Source organism: Pongo abelii, chromosome 15 (genome assembly GCF_028885655.2).
Source record: "Pongo abelii isolate AG06213 chromosome 15, NHGRI_mPonAbe1-v2.0_pri, whole genome shotgun sequence".
Taxonomy (NCBI): domain Eukaryota; kingdom Metazoa; phylum Chordata; class Mammalia; order Primates; family Hominidae; genus Pongo; species Pongo abelii.
In genome coordinates, this window is record NC_072000.2 from 71,798,580 (window position 1) to 71,820,674 (window position 22,095).

Genomic DNA, 22,095 nt, shown 5'->3' on the forward strand with positions numbered 1-22,095 from the left:
GAACTCAGCATAAGAGCTAATGAGTAAGAAAGCCAGGATTCAAGCCAAGGCTAGTTCAATTCCTTCACATCTCTGACCTCCTCTTAGATTGCAGAAGCTACCTTCATCATGGCCAGCTATATGAACCATTGCACTACAACTGTGAACCCACCCACCAACCCACCCGGAGCCTGCCAACTGTGGGAACTGGATGGACGACAGTTCTTTTCTTCTGTTTCCTGTGCTACCAAGGGGCCAACGTTGCTGTGAATATTTCTCCTACCCAATTCCCCACCACCACTAGTGCCTCTGGAATTAGAGACATATATCCTAGGGTATGATACTACTGTGATGGGTCTAACAGCCCCCGGCTACTCTTGTTGTGTGAAATGTGTATTTTAGCCTCTGTGAAGCCTTTACTCTCTAGGTGCCTTATGTTTCAGGGCTCAACTTTTTAAAATCCAGACCCAGTGTTAAAACCACTTATTCCTTTTTTCACAAGAATAATGACTCCAAATGCTACCTGATTCTAGACATAGACAGGGATGATCCACTGTTACTGAGGGCATCAGTGCTATAAGTTAAGGCTTTCTGCACTGGTACTCTCAAGGAAGCTAATTTTCTTTCTGGGTCTGCGGGGGACACAGTCTCACTATGTCACCCAGGCTGGAGTGCACAGGGTTCAAGCAATTCTCCTGCCTCAGCCTTCCGAGTAGCTGGGATTACAGGTGTGCGCCACCACGCCTGGCTAATTTTTGTATTTTTAGTAGAGATGGGGTTTCACCATGTTGGCCAGGCTAGTCTCGAACTCCTGACCTCAGGTGATCTGCCCACCTTGGCCTCCCAAAGTGCTGGGATTACAGGCATGAGCCACCGCCCAGCCCAGAAGCTAATTTTTTAATATTGTATATGGTCTTATTTATACTTGAAGTTTTGTGAACGTCGCTAAACAGGATAGGACTAAAATTTCCAATTCTCCTACACTCTGTCAGAAGCCTAGAACTCACTAAATTGGGCTGCCTCTCCCAAATGGGAAAGGTGCTAGCAGAGTTGGCGAAAAAAGAATAGACTCACTTTTCCCCATTATTGGTATGTAGGCATTGGTACAGCCCCTTCTGGGGCAGTCTTTGCAGGGTAACATGCTATCCCTGCTAAGATTCAAGCTGTTTTCCTCACACTGGACTGTAGGCCAAACCCAGTACCACGCAATGTGCAAGCAAGGGCAGGAGGTAGGTCCAATCTGACCCTTCCCTGTCTCATTTTAATGACTGGACAGCGCTCAGTGAAGGCTGTATTCACTGTAGTGGGCCATCATTTGTTTCCTTGTTCTTGTAAAAGACCAAGCAAATGCACTCTGCTTTTTGCTGCTGTAAGACCACCAAAAATGAGTCAGAAACACAGAAGACTATTTCAGGCATGTGGGCCTGGATATGCTCCTTGAGACTTCTGGCAAACTTCTGCTGGGAATTAGTTTGAGGGTGAGGGTACATATGTGACATTTGCCCTAGCCTAAGAGTAACAGGTAAAAGAAAGTTTCTTTCAGCTTTTGCCTTACTGATAATACCATAATCCCCCTCAATTCAGACCTTCTGATTGAGTGCAGAGGAGACTAGACAGTCTCCTCTAGACAGGGTGTAGACACACCCTCCCCTAACAAAAACAAAACGAAAGAGTTCATACTCTGATTTTCCAACATCTAAGAAAATGAGTTTTATTTCCTAGCTCTAAGGCAGCCTTACTATGTGTCAGTGAAGTGCTGAAAACTGTATATTTAGCAGTAGCACCCAAAACCAAGCCTTTAAACCCCAACAATGTGTGTATATTGTGCACAGCAAAAACTGCGAGGCCAGAACTAATTTATCTGAACACCTCAGCTGCTGTAAGCTTCTCTTCTCTCACCCCGTAAACTGACAAGCATGATGAAAAAAGAAGCACATCCAAGTTTCTGCCTCTTTTAAATGTACTTGACTTTGCAAGGCAAGTAGTTTTACAGCCATTTCTGTTCACACCTTTCACCCCAGGACTTGGGAATCTAGCTGAGACATTTCTACCTCGAACAAGTCACATGTACCACAGGTTCCTGAATAATTCCTGCAAGGCTGGTGACAGACATAACAGCTCTGGTTTTATAATATCTTGGGTATCTCTAAGGCCAATAAGGATAACATTATCTACCCAGAGAGTTTAAAAGAAAAGTAGGAGTCCGAAGGAAGAGTAAACAAGAATGGAGCTGTATTCACACTGAATTTGGGGTCAGTCTATTTCCCCCACCCTCTCTCCTCCCCTTCAGGAACCCTTTAGTTTATTAATTTTATACAGAAGAAACTGCCTTAGAAACAAAGGATTCAATAATTTGCTTATTTATTCTTTGTTAACATGAGAGTCCCATGTCTGAAAACCAAAGTTCAATTTCTGTCTGGCCTTTTGTCTCATCCCTCTTGGCAAAAGTAGCTTTTGAACTGATTAAAAAAAAAATGCTGAGTAACAGAAAAGTATTAATGTGCTTGACACCATGACTGAAATATGTTGTTTGTCAATAAAAAGCAGCTATCTGTGAACCAGGTAACTGTGTGTTTTGGAGGATCTGTTTATTAACAGTAAATAAATAAGCCCTGTACAGAACACAGGCACTAGGTTGACAGACTCGTCTTTTGTAGGACATTTCTTCCTGCTAACCAGTACCTGGAGGGCTTGTTTTTTTTGTAACTTTACAGAAGGGGTACTATTGGAAAATATAGCTTTCTCAAGACATCTGATGTCAGTTTCCCATTGTTTTGCTTCACAAACATCAACAAAGTAAACCTGAACATGCTTAGCAATTTCCGAAAGTGTTCTTTGCTGACATTACTTTTAACATACTGTGTCAAAATTCTTAAGGTCTCCCCTCCTTTGGTAAAGCAGGCAAAACCTTACAAGGAAAACACTATAATACACGGAAATATACTGAGTTACATTTCCAGTCACCTGCTCTATGGCTCTAAGATGCACTACATCCATAATGGTTCCTAAGACTGTGTCCACCTGATGGTTTGGAGTACGGAAAACCAGCCCCTATGGCTTAAGAGTCATCTCCCATGGAAGACAATGCTGGCCTTCTGAACGCTGGGGCTCATGGGCTTGTTGATGTGGCTTTCTGGTGTGCCAGGATCTCCTGGCAGCTCCTGTATACTTCAATCAAGCAGTCCAGCCGGGGCTTGGCACTCTGAATTCCAAAGGGGAGAAATGCGGAGTCAAGGTGAGAACATAAGGGAGTGCAGTGGTGCTGCATCCACTTGCAAATTTTTTTTTTTTTTTTTTTTTTTTTTTTTTTTGAGACAGTTTTGCTCTGTTGCCCAGGCTGGAGTGCAGTGGCGCAATCTTGGCTCACTGCAACCTCCACCTCCCGGGTTCAAGCGATTCTCCTGCTTCAGCCTCCCGAGTAGCTGGGATTACAGGTGCTCACCACCACGCCCAGTGGCACAATCTCGGCTGACTGAAACCTCTGCATCCCGGGTTCAAATGATTCTTGTGCCTCAGTCTCCCAAGTAGCTGGGACTACAGGCACGAACCACCATGCCCAACTAATTTTTGTATTTTTAGTAGAAACGGGGTTTCACCATGTTGGCCAGGCTACTCTTGAACTCCTGGCCTTAAGTGATCCGCCCACCTCGGCTTCCCAAAGTGCTGGGATTACAGGCTTGAGCCATGGTGCCGGGCCCACATGCAACTTCAATCTCTCACCCACATCAAGGGGTATAAATGACACAGCAGTGAGCTCATGGAGTTAAGAAGTTTAGGCCTCAGCACACCTTGCTGGAAAGAGTCCCAGCTAGGCTATATGAAAATAAAGAATTGTTTAAAATATATAAAAATAGATACAAATACATAATATTCAGATTCTACTTGACTAATAGAGAAGATAGGTAGTTTAAAATAATAGGAAATACTGATAGGTAATACAAGGAAATATGAAAAGCCTATCATTTAAAGAGATACAAATTTAATGCCTTTACCTACATATTAAGCTAAAAAAGCTAAATCCACTATTAGCCAGGATGGTAGAAAAAGAAGTACAAAATCCCCAAAGTATGATAAAGTTGTCCAATCTCTGGAGCCCGATCTTAAACACTAGAAATCTATAAAACTATCCATAAGCTTTAATAAAATAATTTTGAATTATAATGCAAAATAATTTTTTGGCTTATCTTAAACCCTTTGTGAAAAAGGTCAGTGCGGCAGGGTTAACTGTATACATAAATACATGCATAAATACCTACCTCTAAATTTATTATTTTGTAATTTATTATGTTTGTATAATTTTTGTTTTTTGAGATGGGGTCTCTGTCACCCAGGCTAAATACAGTGGCATGATCAAAGCTCACTGCGGCCTTGACCTCCTGGGCTCAAGCAGTCCTCCCACCTCAGCTTCCCGAGTAGCTGGGACCACTGATGTGCACCACCACGCTCAGCTAATTTTGGTATTTTTTGTAGAGATGGGGGTTTTACCATGTTGCCCAGGCTGGTCTCGAACTCCTGAGCTCAAGTGATCTGCCTGCCTCAGCCTCCCAAAGTGTTGGGATTACAGGCATGAGCCACTGCACCAGCTGGTAAGTGTTTTTTTTTTTTGTAAGAGCAAAACAAAAAAACCCAGGCATGATTTTAAAAGCTGGCAAGAGTGGCTAAATAAACTGATATTTCAACATATTATACAATATAATTATTTAAAATAATAAATATAATGGCCTTTGTAGGATACATACATATTAAATTATTTACAAAGCAAGACACACAATAGTGTACAATGTGAGATCAATTACCTCTATCTAAAAAAAGTGTACAGTAGTAGACTGACAAAGTAGATGAATGGTGATTTATAGGCAGAAGTTGCTATATATTTGATTGTATTCTTTAAAATGTGCATGAGGCCAGGTATGCTGGCTCATGCTTGTAATCCCAACACTTTGGGAGGCTGAGGCAGGAGAATTGCTTGAACTCAGGAGTTCAACATCAGCCTAGGCAAACATGGCAAGACCTCATCTCTACCAGAAATAAAAAAAAAATTAGCCAGGCGAGGTGGTGTACACCTGTAGTCCCAAGTTCTCAGGAGGCTGAGGCAGGAGGATTTCTTGAGCCTGGGAGGTGGAGGCTGCAATGAGTGGTGATCACACCACTGCACTCCAGCCTAGGTGACAAAGTGAGACTCTGTCTCTAAAATAAAACAAAATGTGCATGAATATTTTTAAGGACTATATTTGCCTCAGAGAGGAACTTCTTAAATAACTGAAATCCTAATTATCACTCAAAACAGCTGTCAGCTGTCTTCCAATACTCTGACAAAAGGAATTTACATTCCTAATGAAAAGGTTGAGGAGTAATTGGAGAATGGTAAAAGTGTTCTATGCTCACCTGGAAGATGGGTACTACTTGGGATATCCCATGTGGTTCCACTGGATCCTTCAATAAGATGCAGAGGTAGTAAATCACCTTCTGCTGTAAGAAAATAAATCAAATAGCAAAGTCTAAGTGAAACTCATTTTGCATTCTTTTTTTCTTTCTCCTTTTTTTTTTTTTTTGAGACAGAGTCTCTCTTTGTTGCCCAAGCTGGAGTGCAGTGGCGCAATCTCGGCTCACTGCAACCTCCACCTCCCAGGTTCAAGCGATTCTCCTGCCTCAGCCTCCCAAGTAGCTGGGATTACAGGTGCTTGCCACCACGCCCGGCTAATTTTTTGTATTTTTAGTAGAGACGGGGTTTCACCATGTTGGTCAGGCTGGTCTGGAACTCCCGACCTCAGGTGATCCGCCCGCCTTGGCCTCCCAAGGTGCTGGGATTACAGGCGTGAGCCACCACACCTGGCCACATTCTATTTTTCTAAGGGAAGCCTCAACACTTTTTCACAAATGGTTAAGTAGTAGAACACTTGATAGCTTTTGAAGTGGGAGAAAAGTATATTCTCATTCTTTAAATGAAAAAAGACAAGGCCAGGCGTAGTGGCTCAAACCTGTAAACTGAACACTTGGGGAGGCCACAGCAGGACGATGGCTTGAGCCCAGGAATTCAAGACCAGCCTAGGCAACATAGTGAGACTGCATCTCTGCAAAAAATAGAAAAAACGAGCTAAGCATGGTGGTGCATGCCTGTAGTCCCAGCTACTCAGGAGGCTGAGGTGAGAGAATGGCTTGAGCCTGGGAAGTTGAGGCTGCAGTGAGCTGTGATCGAGCCACTGCACTCCAGCCTGGGCAACAGAGTGAGACCCTGTCTCAAAAAAAAAAGGAAAAAAGAAAGAGAAGGAAAAAATGCCAGTGATAATTCTGAAGTTGGTCTTGAAGATAAAGTTGAAATGCTAATTCCCTATCCATGAAAACCTGCTGCATCTCTTTAAAAATAAAGAGATTTACCTTTTAAATATAAGTCTCACTTTTATGGTTTTAGTTTAAATCTGGGAACATCCCATGGGCTGGCTACCTCCTCCAGAGAGGCCTGTAATACTTACCTTTTAAATACTTACCATGTAAATAGCCTCATTGATGACAATATCCTTGACCTTGCCCATTTCTATGAAGGTAGTGCTTTCTTTGCCTGAAGCATAAGATGAAGTCATCTGAATGCCAAGGGAATCAATGATTAACAGAGTCTCCTGATCAATCTTCACAAAATGGAGATAACCAAGCAGACCTAAGAGGGTGATGAAGATGGCAGCAGAGAGGATCATGCTGTTCTGAAGAGAGAGCCAGACACAGGCAGTAAGATTACCAAGTGGTACCAGTCAACTCTAGGCAATGAGGAAAAAAGCCTTTCTTCTCGTCAGATGAGGGGAACATGCAGGAAGGAAAAGGAAATTGCTTTTATTTGGGTTCTGAGGTGCTATGAAAGTATACAGTGAAACAGATCCAGACAACAAATGGATAGGTCTAGGGGAAACCTCCATCAGCAAAATGTCCACCATCACAGCAATCTCAGAAATTTTTCTTCCAAAATTCCAACTTAAGGGCCTAAATCAGCTGAACGCAGTAGATTGCACCTGTAATTCCAGCTACTAGGGAGGCTGAGGCAGGAGGAACGTTTGAGCCCAAGAGTTCGAGGCTGCAGTGAGCTATGATCATAGAACTGCACTCTAGCTTGGGTACCAGAATAAGACACTGTCTCTTTAAAAATAGAAAGGACCCAGCCGAGTGAGGTGGCTCACGCCTGTACTCCTAGCACTTTGGGAAGCCAAGGCAGGTGGATCACAAGGTCAAGAGATCGAGACCATCCTGGCCAGCATGGTGAAACCCCGTCTCTACTAAAAATACAAAAAGTAGCTGGGCGTGGTGGCACGCGCCTCTAGTACCAACTACTCTGGAGGCTGAGGCAGGAGAATCGCTTGAACCTGGGAGGTGGAGGTTGCAGTGAGCCGAGATCGCACCACTGCACTCCAGCCTGATGACAGAGTGAGACATCTCAAAAAAAAAAAAAAAAAAAAAAAGGACCCCAAATCTTTTCCTTTCACACTCCCTCAGCAGAATACAGGAGGGAGTTGTGTCCTGATAAACCCATTGTAAGATGAAAATGCATTTAATATTTAGTTCTAGCACTCAAATAAAAAATTAAAATTAAAAAATGCACTTAATATACCTATCAAGCATCAGAGCTTAGCCTAGCCTACCTAAAACGTGCTCAGAACATTTACATTAGCCTACAGTTGGGCAAATCATGTAACACAAAACCTGATTTTATAGTAACGTATGGAAAATCTCATATAATTTATTCAATGCAATGCTATACTTAAAGTGAAAAACAATGTTTGTATGGGTACTTGAAGTACCGTTCCTACTGACTTTGTATTGTTTCCACATCATCCTAAAGTCAAAAAAATCCTAAGTCAAACCATCCTAAGTTGGGAACCATCTGTATATAGTGCAAAATCACAGACTGAACAATTATAAAGTGCTTAACACAGTGTAGCAGATACTACGGCTTGCCTAATAAACAGCCACCCACCAGCCCCAGTTGAACTGTGAGTGAATCATGATTGGTTCCCACTCCTTCTGCCAATGACTGCTTTAAAAATGGGCATGTGACGCAACTCTGGCCAATGAAATGTGAGGGGAGATCTGCTGGAGGGGCTTCTGGAAAACTTGAGTTTATCTTTAAAAATCTGCAGAAGAGACGTTCCCTTCATCATGAGGTTTAGATACCTGGAACTACTATGGCCTCTGCCAGACCCAGTGGAGAGCTAGTAGAGCACAACCAGAGGACGCTAAGGGTGGAAGTACAGTTTCTGCACTTGGAGGACCAGGTGGAGGACAAGTAGGGCACACTAAGGGTGTCAGCAGTAAGATGACAAGAGCTGGAATCAAATGAGTCTCTATGTGAACTCTGGAGCCCTCCTACCTTATGACTTCTTGTTAATAGAAAAGGTCCTTATCTCTTAAGGCTATTTTAGTTGTTCTGTGTTACTTACAGTTGACTAAGTGATATGTTAAGGGCTCAAAAAATGGTGTCTGTTATTTATTCCCTTGATACTAAGACAAATGTACAATCTTTAACATTTCTGAAGTTAAAATGTGTTTTCCTATTGGTGTGTGTTTCTTTCATGTGGCATTGTTTTATCTTTTTTCCCAGAAGCTTGCATTCATTCATTCATTCGAGACGGAATTTCATTCTTGTTTCCCTGGCTGGAGTGCAGTGGTGTGATCTCGGCTCACTGCAACCTCCGTCTCCCGGGTTCAAGTGATTCTCCTGCCTCAGCCTCCCTAGTAGCTGGGATTACTGGCACCCGCCACCATGCCAATTTTTTTTTTTTTATTTTTAGTAGAGATGGGGTTTCACTATGTTGGCCTGGCTGGTCTCGAACTCCTGATCTCAGGCAATCCACTCGCCTCAGCCTCCCAAAGTGCTGGTATTACAGGTGTGAGCCACCACGCCCGGCAAAGCTATGATTTAGAATACTGGCACATGAAAAAAATTATTGATGACCTAGAATCAAAGAAATTTTGTAATTTTGGACTGCATTCCTTGAGGGCAGGAAGTATCTTATTATTCTTTGCACTGACAAGACGCCCTCCTTTATCTACTTCTGGTCAGGTTCCTCTAAGCTGTCTAGGCCGTGACCTTGACATCTTTGTTGGGCCTGCACTACCCACCCAGTTGTAGCAAGAATCTTGCTGAATTGGTTTAGAAAGAATTCCCACCCTTGGTATTTGATCAGCCTGGCGTGCCTTCAGCAAGAATCCTGTCAAGTCAATTTAGCCAGAATCCCACCTTGCCCCTGATGTTTCCTTTGGGTAATTTTCCATCCACTGACTGCCCCCCTGCTCCTTGGCTATAAATCTCCACTTGTCCATGCTATATTCAGAACTGAGGAAATTTGGAATTCTACACTGAAGTCTCTTTTCCTCTACTGTAGTAGTTCCTGAATAAAATCTGGTTTTTGTACCACTTCAACTACTCACTAGCTCTGGTTTTCTTTGATGGTCTCTTTCTACTTTTTCATAGCTAACCCATAGTGTTAGATCAGGGATCTGTAAACTATTTGGGCCTGTGGTCTGGTTTTGTCTGGCCCATCTCAAGCAAAGAATGATTTTTAAGTTTTTACAGGGTTGTAGAAAGAAAGAAAAGAATATTATGAGACAGACCCCACAGAACCTGCTATATTTACTATCTAGTCTTTTAACGAAAATGTTTGGGCCAGGCACGGTGGCTCATGCCTATAATCCCAACACTTTGGGAGGCCAACATGGGGGGGATCGCTTGAGGCCAAGAGTTCAAGACCAGCCTGGGCAACCTAGTGAGACCCTGTCTCTACAAAAAATACAAAAATTAGCCAGGTGTGGTGGCGCATGCCTGTAGTCCCAGCTACTCAGGAGGCTGAGATAAGAGGATCGCTTGAATCCAGGAGACTGAGGCTGCAGTGAGAGGTATTCACACCACTACACTCCAGCCTGGGCAACAGAGTGAGAACCTGTCTCAAAAAAAGAAAGAAACCTATCTCAAAAAGACAAAAAAAGTTTCCTTATCTCTGTGCTAGATAATTATTTGTTGATTGATGAATGGAGGATTCAGTACTGGGTCTCTGATGATCCAGAAAGATCTAATTTTGAGTTAATTAATTGCACTGAATAAGCATTAAGAAGAATGGAGAGGAATACAATTCAGCCCTGACCCTTATAGATTTATTAAAGGCAAGATTAATACATAGAAAATATTCTGGAGGATACTCTGATACTGACTATAAGTGCCAAAAGAAAAGTTTAAAAAAAAAGAAAGAAGAAGACATTAAAGCACACAAGAATATATCCCATCACATCCAAGGAAATAGGATTTAATTGGTGCAGGGGAAGTGGTGGTTAGTGACCAATATAATTAGTTGAAAGGGAAGGGGGAAGAACATTCCAGGTTGGAATAAACAAGGGAACAACCTGGAACTTTAATAGAACTGTAAACTCAAAAACAAGAAGGAATGAAGGGATGAAGAACAATAAATCCTTGATTTGATCCATGTCAGCTTTCCAATAAAAGCAATCCATGCCCTACTATCTGCATTTTTTTCAATTTCATTTTTCTGTGTAGAATTCAAACAATTCAATATTAATTTGGGTTGGGGTTAAGCTGTATGTTTGAATGAATTCCTTCAATCAGATTTCTTCTCATTCCAGATATTCATTACTCTCATAAACAGTTTTGAATAGGAAAGGTAAGAAATTTTGGCACACAGAGCCCTTAGAAAGTGTTGCAGTAGAGTTTAAAGGAAGATGTGGTCACTGAGTCCTGGGGTACTTGATGGGGGTAAACAGAGTACACCAGCATGAGAGAGATAAGTACAGAAGGGACCTGGCATAAAAGCAGGCTTTTGTTTTTAAATTTTGCCTAAGATCAGCTATACAATGGTATAAAGGAAAAGAAAGGGTCTCAGAGTCAGAAAGCCCTTGGTTTGAAGCCCAGATCTGCCATTTACTGCTTTGAGACTTTGGATAAGTCATTGCTCTTTGTCAGCCTTGGTTTCCTTCGTTCTGGGGCTAAAGTAAGGAATTCAGTAAAGCATCTGGCAGTCAGTGGGCATTTAATAAGTATCTATTTTCTTCTCCTCACATGAGCACATACATAGGCTGTAAGAACTCAGGCTAGTACTAAAATTCAACTATACAATAAATTAAATTTTAGGGGGGCTATCAAGTCAACTTAATCATCATTTTAACTGACTTATGAACAAACTTTTTTTTTTTTTTTTTTGAGACAGAGTCTCCCTCTGTTGCCCAGGCTGGAGTGCAGTGTCGTGATCTCGGCTCACTGCTACCTCCACCTCCCGGGTTCAAGCGATTCTCCCGCCTCAGCCTTCCGAGTAGCTGGGACTACAAGCGTGTGCCACCACACCCAGCTAATGTTTGAATTTTTCGTAGAGATGTGATTTCACCATGTTGGCCAGGCTGGTCTCCAACTCCAGACCTCAAGTGATCCGCCCGCCTCAGCCTCCCAAAGTGCTGGGATTACAGGCGTGAGGTACAGTGCTTTGCCTGAACAAACATACGGTTTAGATAGTTAGATACAGTTTCCTACAATTAGGACAGTCTTAATTCTGCATATTTCTATGCTAAATTACCATGCTCTGAAACACGCTTTGACAGCAAAAAAGCTAATGGATGCAGTAATGGAAACAATATCCAAGTTACAGAAATAAATAGCCCTGCTGTACTTAGCTCTAATTAGATCACTTCTGGGATAATATATTCAATTCAGGCACTACATATTAAACTAGAACTTATCCTGAAAATTAGGATAATTCTTTTTATTTGAGAGCTGTCACAAAGTTACTGCATTTAACCCTCACAATATCATGAAGCTGGTAAGGCTGGCATGAATTCTATTTTAGAGATGTAGAAAATTGAGGCTCAGAGAAAACCGGAATGAATCTGGAAATTGAGCACAGCTATCACACACGTCCAAAATTTCATAATCCTTTAGAAAGTACTTGAAATTGGGGAAGGGTTTGGGAGGAGGGAGGGTTAAAAAACTGCCTTGAAAAACAGAGATTAGGAAGAACTATATCTATACACACGGATAAACACACACACTTGTGGAGGCAAAGACAGTTTGTGGAAGTCTACATAAAGTATTGTCAGCAGTACTCCTTTGAGGAGCAGAAGGGATGGACGAGGAAGACCCACTTAGTAGTTCCCTGAACTCTTGGAATTAAATTACTGCGCGCCTATACTACATAGAACACATGAAAGTTAAAGTTTTAGGCTGTCGCGCAAGAACCAGATGTATGCTGAGTGAACCCACCGAGCAGAGCACAGCCACGGAAGGGGAATGTACTGTCCAGGAGCACACATTTCACTAAACGTCATTTAAAGAGCTGTCCAGCAGCGGAATATCGTCCCCAAAACCCGTGAGTTCCCGCCCTCCTGTCCTATCACTGTAGGATGGGCCGACCAGAGGTCCGGGATCGACCAAAGACCCCAAAGACCCCAAAGACCCTCCCAAAGCCGAACCCCCTCCTTCGAGCGCGAGGAGGGGCCGACTTGCCATTACCTCGCAGAGGGTGAAGAGTCCGTAGGCCGCCAGCCACACCGTGCAGGTGACAGCGGTGAGCGAACGCAGCGAGAGCCGAGGGCAGCTGAGGCAGAATTCCCGGCAGGACGGGGAGTAGTAGCGGCGCTGCAGCGCCAGGCGGCCGCCGCAGATATCCGAAAAGCTCCGCTCATCCTCCATGACGCCCCCACTCGGCCGCCCGCACCGCACCGCCCGGCGCGGCACTGCGCTCGCCCGCCCTAGCCGTCTCGCCCGCCCTAGCCGTCTCGCCCGCCCTAGCCGTCTCGCCGGCTCTCGCCTTCTCGCCCGCTCCAGCCTTCTCGCCCGCTCCAGACCCGCTTCCGGCAGCGCGTCACCACGCCCCGCCCTAAGCCTGCGCAGCCTCAGTTGCGCGCCGAGAGCTCTGCTGGGGGCTGATGGCTGTGCGTTCTTCCGGGCCGGCCTTGACTGTCTTCGAACAAAGCTCGTCGGGGGCAATAGTTCAGCGGACAGATTAAAATCGTTTTTAGACCGGGCGCGTTGGCTCACTCCTGTGGTCCAGCACTGTGGAAGGCCAAGGCGGGAGGATCGCTTGAGCCTGGGAGGTCGAGGTTGCAGTGAGCCGAGATCATGCCACTGCTCTCTAGCCTGTGCGAGAGAGCAAGACCGTGTCTCAAAACAAACAAACCCACAGTTTGTTTTTGTTTTTATTTTGAGACGGAATGGTGCGACCTCGGCTCACTGCAACCTCCGTCCCTCGGGCTCAAGCGATTCTCCTGCCTGAGCTTCATGAGTAGCTGGGATTACAGGCGCGCGCCACCACGCCCTGCTGATTTTTGTATTTTTAGTAGAGACGGGGTTTCACCATATTGGCCAGGTTGGTCTCGAACTCCTGACTTCAGGTGATTCGCCCGCCTCGGCCTCCCAAAGTGCTGGGATTACAGGCGTGAGCCACCGCACCCAGCCCAAACCCACAGTTTTAATCATGCTTTTGCTTGGCAAGCCTATTTCTCTAAGCCAGAGTGAGCCGAAAGGAGAGTCCACGGGTATTCATTTCACTTACTCTTTTCCTGTGCCGGGTAGTTTGAGGTGCTGAGGATGCAGCAGTGAACGATGTTGATGACAGTATCTGCCCTCGAGTAGCTTTCTTTCTAGTAGGAGACAATATGGAAATAAGAGAGTATCGTTGGCAATACTATGCTGACTGGCAGGGATGGACTGAGGACTTTACATAGGGCAGTCAGGGGAAGTCTCTAAGTAAGAGGACACTGAGTTACAAGGGTGACGAGCCAGACAGGACTGAAGGAGCTCTGGAGGAGGAATTTGCCAGAAAGAAAGACCAGGAAAGGCAAACCCCTCGAAGTTGGAACAAGTTTGGCTTAATGAAATAATCAAAAGGCCAGAAAGGTTGGTGTGTGGAGAAAACAGTTGGGAGTTGGGGAGGTAGGTAGGGGTCAGATCCAGGAGGGTCTTGTAGAGTCTGGTAAGGAGTTTGGATTTCACTGCCTGGGAGTTCTCTCTCCCAAATGACTGCTTGGACCGTGGTAGACAGGCAAGACCTGGCTGGGAATTAAGCAGGAGCGGGAGATGCAGAAGGAATGGATAATAAAATTACTAAACTCATGAGTAATAGTGGCCTATGGGTTCCATTTTTACTTCTGATGTGGCCCAGGAGTGGCTATGTGGACTGTCAAAACACTTGTGATGGGCTGGGCACGGTGGTACATGCCTGTAATCTCAGCACTTTGGGAGGCTGAGGAGGGCAGATCACTTGGGTCAGGAGTTCAAGATCAGCCTGGCCAACATGGTGAAACCCCATCTCTACTAAAAATACAAAAAAATTAGCTGGGCATGGTGGAGCACGCCTGTAATCCCGGCTGCTCCGGTGGTTGAGGCAGGAGAATCACTTGAACTTAGGAGTTCAAGACCAGCCTGGGCAACATAGCGAGACTGTGTCTATATTAATTTAAAAAAAAAAAAAAAAAAGATCCATGACATAAGGGTCTCACCAGCTTTAAGTCTCTCTGATGAAAGGTTCCGTTTCTTCATCTTCATTCAGAATTTTGTTTCCCTTTTCTTTTTTCCTAAAGGATTTCTTCAAGCACTTCTTTATTTTTCTAGTTTTATTTCTGTGCCCTGAATCTGACAATTAATACACCCCTTTTATTAGTCCGTTTTCACACTGCTATAAAGAACTACCTGAGACTGGGTAATTTATAAAGAAAAGAGGTTTATTGACTCACAGTTCCGCATGGCTGGCAAGGCCTCAGGTAACTTACAATAATGGTTGAAGGCAAAGGGGAAGCCAGGCATGTCTTACATGGCAGCAGGAGGGAGGGGGGAAGTGCCACATTTTTAAACCATCAGATCTTGTGAGAGAACTCACTCAGTATCACAAGACCAGCATGGGGGAAATCTGTCCCCATGATCCAGTCACCTCCCACCGGGTCCCTCCCCTAACAAGTGGAGATTACAATTTGACATGAGATTTGGGTAGGCACACAGAGCCAAACCATATCACCCCTCTTACTATTGCATATATCATGTGTTTTATAATTATAAAAGTGATATTTGCTTATTGTGGAAAATTTGAAAAATACAGAAAAGAAAAAAATGTAAACCACCCATATTTCCATCACTCAGAGATAAGTACTGTTAATGTTTTGGGGAAGCCTGTAGTCCTGGAGTTCTTAACTTGGGTTCCACGGATAGAATCAGTGTTTCATTTTTAGTTTCATTAACTTCTAATTAAAATTTAACATATCTTTTGATTATGAATATAGGCAACAAACTAGTATTAGTAGAGCTTGTGATTTTTGTCACTGACAGAAATCACAGATATTTTCTTTTCACAATAATTGTTTCAAAATGTCATTTCTATTCATTGCTACTTCAAAATTGTAGTAATTATTAAGCACATCACTAGCTATTATTATTTAATGTGTCAATAAAGAGAAACATATCACTGTAACACATTTTTTAAATATTTTGATAACCATATTTTAATGTAGTTGATTTTCTTAGAAGTCCTATGTATTTATACATTTTAAAGCATTATTATAATAAAGGGTCCCTTCGTTTCACCAAACTTCCAGAGGGTCTACAATACAAAAGGTACCTGTACAGGCTAAGAAGTTTCTTTTGTTTTTCTTTCTTTCTGGTTTGTTTTGTTTTGTTTTGTTTTGTTTTGTTTTGAGACAAGGTCTTGCTCTGTCACCCAAAGCGGAGTGCAGCAGTGGTACAGTCACGGCTCACTGCAGTCTCAACTTCCTGGGCTAAAGAGATCCTCCTACCTCAGCCCCCAAAGTATCTAGGGCTACAGGCACACTCTACCACATTAGGCTAATTTTTGCGTATTTTGTAGAGATGGCATCTCACTATGTTTCCCAGGCTATTTCAAACTCCTGGGCTCAGGTGGTCCTTCGGCCTCAGCCTCCCAAAGAGTTGGGATTACAGGCATGAGTCACCATGCCCAGCAGGCTAAGAAGTTTTACAATTACAGAGTCATAGAAAGAAAAAGGCCAAATGTACTTTACTTAATTTTTTAAAAATACTCAATTATTAGGAATAAATACTGTAGTAACCTAAGATCTCTAAAATCCTTTTTCTTTTTAGAGAGAAGTTCTTGCTCTGTTACTCAGGCTGCAGTGCAGTGATATGATCATAACTCATTGTGGCCTTGAGTGCCTGGGTTCAAGCGTTCCTCTTGCCTTGGCCTCCTAAAGTGCCGGGATTGCAGGCAGGAGCTACTGCACCCAGTCACTAAAATCCTTATTACTGCTTTGTGGGTTGTTTGTTTGTTCGTTTGAGACGGAGTTTTGCTCTTGTTAGCCAGGCTGGAGTGCAATGGCACAATCTTGGCTCACCACAACCTCCGCATTCCAGGTTCAAGCGATTCTCCTGCTGAGCTCAGCCTCCCAAGTAGCTGGGATTACAGGCATGCGCCATCACGCCCAGCTAATTTTGTATTTTTAGTAGAGACGGGGTTCCTCCATGCTGGTCAGGCTGGTCTCAAACTCCTGACTTCAGGTGATCTGCCCGTCTCAACCTCTCAAAGTGCTGGGATTACAGGCGTGAGCCACCGCACCCAGCCCTGCCCTTGTTTTTTGTTTTTTTTCAGACAGTCTCACTCTGTCGCCTAGGCTAGAGTGCAGTAGCACAATCTCTACTCACTGCAACCTCCACCTCCTGGGTTCAAGCGATTCTTGTGCCTCAGCCTCCCAAGTAGCTGGGATTACAGGCACAAAGGTTTTAGCTTTCTTACTGGGATGGATAGGCAAAGGTATGTGTTCATCTTTCAGAAATGGAAGTCTCCTCATCTGTCCATTTAAGGAAATGTTTTAATTGAGGTATATCCTCCAAGCAGTAAAACACAGTCTGTGACTTACTTTTCCATACTCTAATGGTGTCTTGATGAACAGAGGTTTTAATTTTCATAAAGTCCAACTTATCAATCTTGTCTTTTATGGCTAGTGTTGTATCATATTTTGTCCTGTTTAGGAAGCTTTGCCTGTCTTGTGGGCATGGTGGCTCATGCCTGTAATCCCAGCACTTTGAGAGGCTGAGCCAAGAAGATCGTTTGAGCTCAGGAGTTCCAGACCATGCTGGGCAACATAGCAAAACTCTGACTCTACCAAGAAAAAAAAAAAAAAAAAAAAAAGCTGGGCATGGTGGCACAGCTACTAGGTACTAGGGAGGCTGAGGCAGAAGGGTTGCTTGAGCTCAGTAAGCCCAGCTTACTGTAGGAGGCTACAGTAAGCTGTGATCAAGCCACTGCATTCCAGCCTGGGTGACAGAGCAAGAAAAACAACAACAACAACAACAAACTTTGCCTATCTTTTTTTTCCTAGAAGCTTAATTATTTTACCTTTCATATTTAAGCCAATGATCCATTTTGAACTAATTTTTGTTTGTAGAGGTTAAGGGTCATTTTGTTTCCCAGCAGCATGTGTTGAAAAGACTACCCTTCCCCCTGAATTGTGATGGTGCCTTTGTTGTAAATAGGTGACCACAAATTTCTTGGTCTATTTCCACACTCTCTATTATGTTCTGTTGTTCTATTTTGTCTTCCCTTGTGCTAATAGCAACCTGTCTCAATTACTGTAGCTCTACAGTAGGTCTTGATTTCTCATACTGTTAAGTCTTTCAATTTTGTACATTTTCTTCAAAATTGTATTGGCTATTATAGGGTTTTTGTATTTTCACCAAAAATTTTGCTTGGATTGTACCGAATCTATCAGTCAATTTAAGGGAGAATTGACATCTTAACTATGCCACATATTCCAATCCATGAACCTGGCATCTCTCCATTTATTGAAGTCTTCTCTAATTTCTCTCAGCAATGCTTAACAGTTATTTGTACATCTTTCATTAGACCTCATTTGTAGGTATTTGATGTTTTCTGATATTCTCATAAATGATGTACATTAAAAAATTTATTACCTCTCCCTTTTTATTTATTTATTTTTAAAGACAGCATCTCACTCTGTCACCCAGGCTAGAGTCCATTGGCACAAATATCAGCTCACTATAACTTCAGATTCCTGGGCTCAGGGTATTCTCCCACCTTGGCCTCCCAAAGTGCTGGGCTTACAGGCATGAGCTATTGTGCCCAGCCTTGCCACTCTCTTTTTAGTAAGATATGTTTGGTATTTACCTAACATCAAATTGAAATTTTATAAAACAAAATACATCCATAATCCTGCCACCTAAGTATTTCTTCTTTACAAAAGCGCCTATGTCATATAAAATTTATATTAAATAAATTTATATGCTTCTCTCATATTAATTTTTTTAATACATAGTCTTGCTTTGTTACCCAGGCTGGAGTGCAGTGGTGCAATCTTGGCTCACTGCAACCTCTGCCTCCTGGGATCAAGCAATCCTCCTGCCTCAGCCTCCCCAGTAGTTGGGACTACAGGTGCACACCACCATGTCTGGCTAATTTTTATATTTGTAATAGAGACGAGGTTTCACCATGTTGCCCAGGCCAGTCTCAAGCAACCTGCCTGCCTCGGCCTCCTAAAGTGCTGGGATTACAGGTGTGAGCCACCGTACCTAGCTTATTAATATGTTTTTTTGTATACTTTTTCTCATGTTAATGTGTGCTTTGTTGTCAGCCATTAACCTAGCAATGGAAAGAAAAAATACTTATTTTTCCCCAACATTAATCTACCATAGTTTACTTACTGTCACCCTGTTGTTCTCATAGCCAGTGAAAATGGCTAGTAATTGTTTCAAGTAAGGAAGAATGACAGTGGGAAAAAAATAGGAGAAAGGAAAAATAGAAAGAAATCTATTGGCAGAATCTGATACAGCGCAAAAAGTAGTGGTTTTTTTCATGGAGTCACATCTCCATTCTGTGGATTTCTAGAACAGTAGAGCTTAATATTTTCAACTTAAGTCTAGGAACACACCTGGCTTTTATGTGGAATGTTTCTCTTCCCTTGTAATATCAGGATACTTTTTGTTCTTGTGCACTAAAGGTTTTTTAATGTAATAAGCCAAGCTTGTGAGAAAGTTTAGATAAAAGATGGATCTAATTTGATGGGCATAGGTTTTACAAATAGGTTCAATTAGACCATAACACCCTCAGCTCAGTTTCGTGATTTTGATCAAGCCACAACTGTGTAGGCTTGGAAATAAGTAACTATTTTTTTATTAAGATTTCAAAGGAAAAGTAAAAAAGCTCTGGTTTTTGTTGTTGTTGTTTTTTGTTTTGTTTTTGTTTTGAGATGGAGTTTTGCTCTTGTTGCGCAGGCTGGAGTGTAGTGGCGCAATCTCGGCTCACTGCGACCTCCGCCTTCTGGTTTCAAGCGATTCTCCTGCCTCAGCCTCCTGAGTAGCTGGGACTACAGGCACGTGCCACCATGCCCAGCTAATTTTTTGTATTTTTAGTAGAGATGGGGTTTCACCATCTTTACCAGGATAGTCTCGATCTCTTGACCTCATGATCTGCCCACCTTGGCCTCCCAAAGTGCTGGGATTACAGGAGTGAGCCACCCTGCCCAGCTAAGAGCCCTGGTTTTTAAAAAGCCTCATATATTCAAAGTGTGGGAGGTAAACCAGCAGCAGTGGCTGGGTGATTCTTCAAAATGCAGATTCTTGGGTCTCATACCAAACCTACAGACTCAGAATCTGAGTTTTAGCAAGATTCTCAGGTGATACTCTTAGACATTAAAATTTGAGAAGTACTGAAAGACACAACTCTTAATACTGGATTCTCTACCCTGCTGCATAGTACAATCAGCTGGCGAGCTTTTAAAAACCACTACACCTGGGTCCATCCCAGGTAATTAAATCAGAATGGGCAGTGAGGGAAGGAGAACATGAACATGAGCTTTGTTTGTTTATTTTTGTTTTTGTTTTTTGAGATGGAGTCTTGCTGTGTCACCAGGCTGGAGTCCAGTGGCGCGATCTCGGCTCACTGCAACCTCCGCCTCCCAGGTTCAAGAGATTCTCCTACCTCAGCCTCCCAGGGAGCTAGTACTAGAGGTGCGTGCCACCAGGGCCAGCTAATGTTTGTATTTTTAGTAGAGACGGGGTTTCACCATGTTGGCCAGGATGGTCTTGATCTCTTGACTTGGTGATCCGCCCGCCTCGGCCTCCCAAAGTGCTGGAATTACAGGCGTGAGCCACCACACCCGGCCTGGACATGAGTATTTTAAAAAAGCTCCCAAGTTATTTTTAGGGAGCTGCCAGAGTTGAGCACTCTTAGGAGGATATTTTTCCCTCTGCCATCCCAGGCTCTAATGTTAGAGGCCTGTGAATTAACTGACAATAGACTTTAATAGGAGAAAATGTTAATTTACCTACTGGGGTGTTGTGTAGTACAATGTAACTCTCTGAATAGCCAGAGATAAAGGTATCCAGTAGGGCCTTTGTATTTGTGGATTCCGCATCCATGAATTCAACCAACCAAGGGTGGAAGATATTCAGAGAGCTGGTTTGGTGGCTCACGCCTGTAATCTTAGCACTTTGGGAGGCTGAGACAGGAGGATTGCTTGAGCCCAGGAGTTTGAGACCAGCCTGGGCAACAAAGTGTAACCCCTGTCTCTACCAAAAATCAAAAAAAGTTAGCCCGGGGTTGTGGCATGTGCCTACTGTCCCAGCTACACAGGAGGCTGAGGCAGCAGGATCCCTTGAGCCCAGGATGTCAAGGCTGCAGTGAGCCATGTTCATGCCACTGCACTCCAGCCTGGGTGAGACCCTGTCTCGAAAAAAAAAAGAAAAAGAGAAAAAATAATGTCTGTACTGAACTTGCATAGACTTTTTTCTTGCCGTCATTCCCTAAACAATACAGGAGAATGGCTATTTACATATAATTTACATTGTATTAGGTATAAGAAGTAATCTAGAGATGATTTAAAATATACAGAAGGATTGCATAGGCTATATACAAACACGATGCCATTTTATATCAGGAACTTAAGCATCTGTAGATTTTGGTATCTGAGGGAGGTCCTGGAACCAATCCCCCACTAATACAGAGGGACAACTGTATATACCACCTTAAAAGGAGGGAAACTTAGGGCTTCATTGGGAATGTGTGGAAGGTTCTATTGGGTTTTTTGATGCTGAATGAAGCTGAATTAGGATTTTCTGGTGCTAAGCCTCAGTCTTTTCCCAGTCAGGAAACTTCCTCCCAGGAAACCTCAGAAATTTATTTGTCACAGTCCTGGAGGCTAGGAAGTCCAGGATCGTGTTGCCTGCAGATTTGGTGTCTGGTGATAGCCCGTTTCACAGATGACACACTCTTGTTGTGTCCTCACATGGTACAAGGGGCAAGGCAGCTCTCTGGGCAGTTTTTTACAAGAGCACTGAATAGAAAACAACAAAACAAAACAAAACACAAACAGTTTGATTCTCCTGTTGTTTTTCACAACACAGAAAACTTCTGTGACCAAGCGTATGGGGGGTTTTCCCCATACACCAAGGAAGCAATTCGACACTATCCACCTGGAAGTCATGTCAGATCCTACAGAACTTATCCACAGCTCAGTCCCACAAAAGTGCCCCTGACTTGAGACATCAATTGCAAGTCCAAGCTTCTGGAACTTCCCACCAACCAGCTATTAATTGGCATTCCCACAACGCTCCTTTTGGGTTCAGTTAATTTCATATAAACTCTGTCTTTGCTGCAACTCCCACTGTTCTCGGTGGCTTTTTGCAGGGCAGCAGGCAGGAAGAATCTGTCAGGCTGTGACATCTGTGCCACTTGCTCATAAAGGCTCACAGAACTCGGGAATACTTATGCTTACTGGTTTATTATAACGCATATTTTAAAGGATACAAATGAAGAGCCAGATGAAGAGATACATGGAGGTCTGGGAAGGTCCTGAGCTCAGGCGCTTTTGTCCCGTGGAGTTGCGGTGCACGGCCTTCCCTGTACCCCATATGTGGAAGTCCCCTGAGCTCAGTCCTTTTGGGTTTATATGGAGGCTTCATTATGTAGGCCTGATTGATTAAATCACTGGCCATTGGTGGCCAACTCAACCTTCAGCCCCTCTTCCCCTTCCTGAAGGTGTGTGTGTGTTGGGGGCGGGGCAGGGGTATGAATTTCAAGTCCCTGAGCACATGGTTGCTTCTCCTGGCCCCTAATCCTGTGGTTACCTAGGGACTTTACAAAACTCACCTCCTTAACAGAAATT

The 22,095-nt window shown here is 43.4% G+C and overlaps 2 protein-coding genes across 5 annotated transcripts in view; one reads left to right on the forward strand and one right to left on the reverse strand.

Annotated features, from left to right (window-relative positions):
• Positions 1–2,492, forward strand: part of PLEKHH1 (pleckstrin homology, MyTH4 and FERM domain containing H1) — a 55,667-nt gene extending 53,175 nt beyond the window's left edge. For 2 of the 3 annotated variants that reach the window (XM_054530759.2, XM_024232022.3), the window contains one exon: positions 88–2,492. In XM_054530759.2, coding sequence (XP_054386734.2) covers positions 88–249 — 162 coding nt within the window. In that variant the 3' untranslated portion in view covers positions 250–2,492. The remainder of the gene's footprint in view (positions 1–87) is intronic. The other variant, XM_054530758.2, reaches the window with a different exon arrangement.
• On the reverse strand, positions 2,324–12,819 carry PIGH (phosphatidylinositol glycan anchor biosynthesis class H). 2 transcript variants are annotated; one of them, XM_009249176.4, is made up of 4 exons: positions 12,467–12,819; positions 6,465–6,669; positions 5,365–5,448; positions 2,324–3,181 (listed from the first exon to the last, which is right to left on the reverse strand). In XM_009249176.4, the coding sequence occupies exons 1-4, from the start codon at positions 12,637–12,639 to the stop codon at positions 3,089–3,091; spliced, it is 555 nt and encodes a 184-aa protein (XP_009247451.2). In that variant the 5' UTR covers positions 12,640–12,819; the 3' UTR covers positions 2,324–3,088. The 2 variants fall into 2 exon arrangements, with proteins under 2 accessions (XP_009247451.2, XP_002824911.2); XM_002824865.6 differs by having other exon boundaries at positions 6,465–6,674; positions 12,467–12,815.
• Positions 12,820–22,095: the final 9,276 nt, after the last annotated feature.

Excerpts from the sequence above, each read along its gene's own strand:
- PIGH (XM_002824865.6), bottom strand. The coding sequence starts at position 12,646 with ATGGAGGATGAGCGGAGCTTTTCGGATATCTGCGGCGGCCGCCTGGCG. Across the intron at positions 6,675-12,466 it reads GACTCTTCACCCTCTGCGAG|AACAGCATGATCCTCTCTGC; the intron begins GTAATGGCAAGT and ends CTCTCTCTTCAG. Across the intron at positions 3,182-5,364 it reads AAGTAGTACCCATCTTCCAG|AGTGCCAAGCCCCGGCTGGA; the intron begins GTGAGCATAGAA and ends TTTGGAATTCAG.